The sequence below is a fragment of the Pocillopora damicornis genome, chromosome 3 (genome assembly GCF_964200805.1).
Source record: "Pocillopora damicornis chromosome 3, jaPocDami1.2, whole genome shotgun sequence".
Classification (NCBI taxonomy): Eukaryota; Metazoa; Cnidaria; class Anthozoa; order Scleractinia; family Pocilloporidae; genus Pocillopora; species Pocillopora damicornis.
The window spans coordinates 19,436,201-19,438,700 of NC_142672.1; the positions used below are offsets into that span (position 1 = coordinate 19,436,201).

The 2,500-nt window shown below is 38.9% G+C and overlaps 1 protein-coding gene across 1 annotated transcript in view; it reads right to left on the reverse strand.

Moving 5' to 3' along the window:
* The window catches only part of LOC149048701 (uncharacterized), a 1,725-nt gene extending 236 nt beyond the window's left edge, over positions 1-1,489 (reverse strand). Inside the window, exon 1 of the mRNA XM_089202089.1 lies at positions 1-1,489. This exon is cut by the window's left edge and continues 236 nt beyond it. Coding sequence (XP_089058215.1) covers positions 377-1,120 — 744 coding nt within the window. The 5' untranslated portion in view covers positions 1,121-1,489 and the 3' untranslated portion in view covers positions 1-376.
* Positions 1,490-2,500: the final 1,011 nt, after the last annotated feature.

The following is a 2,500-nucleotide window of genomic DNA, read 5'->3' on the forward strand; positions in this document are numbered from 1 at the left end:
AATGTTTTGAAATATGAAAATTGGAAGCCAAAATTTATGGGCCTATAATTATGTAGTGTTCAGGATCAACAGGCCATGGTCACATTACATTATGCGTAACCAAGTAACAATAAGAAATGACGAGAAAAGGTAATTTCAACCAAATGATGAGAGTTAAATCAAAAGTAATACTCCTTTAAGAGGATTATTTCACCCCAGTTTATGACTAAAACGAGCTCTCAAACAGTAAACAACATTTTCGAAGAGTAAACAATGTTGTACCTTCTCTCAAAAACAAAAGATAAAATTTTGTTATAATGGTACTAACCATAATGCAAACATCATTTCAAACTTTATTTTTAACAATGCATAAGCAAAAGTAAATTGAAGTTTAGTCTTAATCCTGTTTTGAGGTGAAAAGCTGAAGCTGTTGTGGCTGCTGTTGCATAATACTCATCATCTGCTGCATGAGCATCATTTGTTGTTGTTGCTGTTGCTTTTGGCTTTCTCCTTGCATTTGAAGTTGCTTCTGTATAAGCTCCATCTGCTCTTTCCTTTCTCTTTGCTGGAACTCTCTTTCTTTTCTTTGCTCTTCAAGCTGGAGCTCTTTGTACTTAAAATCTCGGTCCGCTTTTTTTTCCAGCCACGCCAAGGTGTCCCCTCCAGTTCTTCGTTTCTTTCTTTCCTCGTCGTCCTGGAGCTCATCAGATTTTGTTCTTTTTGAAGTTTGGCCCATTGTTTCCATTGCTCTTTTCCTTCTATCAAGAGCCAATTCCTTTTCTGCACTGATTTTTTCTTTGGCACTTTCGGCTTCTGCATTAGCTTTCTTGTCGGACTCTTCACTTAAGTGAGTTAACTCTTCTAGTAGTAAATCGTATTCGCTTAGTTCGTCTTCCCTACCGTCGCCGGCACTTTTTAGTTCTTCGGCATTTTTCGCCTTATACCTTCTTAAAATCAGAGTAAATCTGTCTCTAACACCTCTCGAAGTGACAGAATGAAAGAGATCTTTGTGACCATTCAGATTTTTGGCGATAGCTTGCCAAACAGTGCCTCTTTCTCGGCTTCCAGACTTGAATTGAAAAATCCCTCGAGCGGCCATTTCTCTCATGAGTAAAACATCCTTTTCTTCCGTCCAGCTCATCACAACTCTAACAAAAAGGGACGAATTAATACTTAAGAGACTTCAAAAATTTCGTTTGCCACACAAATCAATTAATTTACTTTTTCGGTGCACTTTCCATCGTTGAGGCGAGTTTAAGTTTAAGTTCTCGACAAGACGGCAAACTGCTTGGTTTCACGTCCACAACGCGACGCCAGAACCTCAGGACGCGGGAATTTCACTCGGTACCAAGCCCTTATACCGAGCTCGACGTCCTAAACGAAGGCCGCGTCTTCATGCTAAATCAGTCTATTGACTCGAGAAAACACGGTTCAGCCATGTTTTGATAATGAATTTAAAACATCGTTTAACCGTTGTTTATCGAAACAAGGTCTAAACCGCAGCTCAGCCCTAAACAATGGTTAACTTAGACTTCGTTTAAATAATCGGCCCACAGGGTTTTGGATCACTTATTTATTAAAAAAGAATATACATACAACTACAATGAAAACAAACATAAGATTCACCTTTCTGATCGTGAAATTAATACCATTCGTACGTCCCTTGCCATCAAGTGAATCCAACATGTCATCTTTCTTCACAAGCAGTTTGCATCCATTATAGTTATGTTCTTCAGTCTCACGGTAGTAGTGTTGTTCAATAGATTGCATAGAGTATATGCAGTTTGGTTTCAGATTTCAGATTTTGCTTTTTACAACAAGTGAACGTTTTTCAACTAAGACATTGGCATACTTAGCATACAACAAGGCTTTCATGGCTTTCAAGCGTTTGCGACTCAATCCGTTCCAAAATTACTGCTCAATAACATCTTTCAGTGTGGATTAGCCGCGATTAATACGACTTGTATATGCGTCTGTAAGTATTTTGCGCGTTTGCGCCATAATGCTCCAGGAGATCGCAATCCAAATACGTTGAAATGCAAAACAACTGACCAAAGAGTTTTATAAACAAAATCTCGTGTTCGTCATGTGACCCGGCCCTGTCTGAGTATGACAACGTCAATCATCATCAAGATAACACGCGTGATCAGCATGTGAACACCTCATTGGATCACAGTTAGTTGTCATGGTGTTGAGGGATAACACGCGTGATCAGCATGTGAAAACCTCATTGGATCACAGTTAGTTGTCATGGTGTTGAGGGCCCAATGACCTCTAGGTACTATTGCGCAATTTTTCCATTTTGTTGCGGAGGAAAAAAAAAAAAAGACGACAAAAAAACAAAGGCATTTTATGACTGGGCTACCACAGGTATCCCGGTAACAATGCCGTCGGAAAACAAAATCAAATTTTTATTTATACTTGATGATTACTTTGCTTTTACTGCAAAGAAATATTTACTTTTCTTACTTTTTAATCGTAACCGAGGCGGTTAAAAGGGCCTAAAAGTTGCGGTGCAACG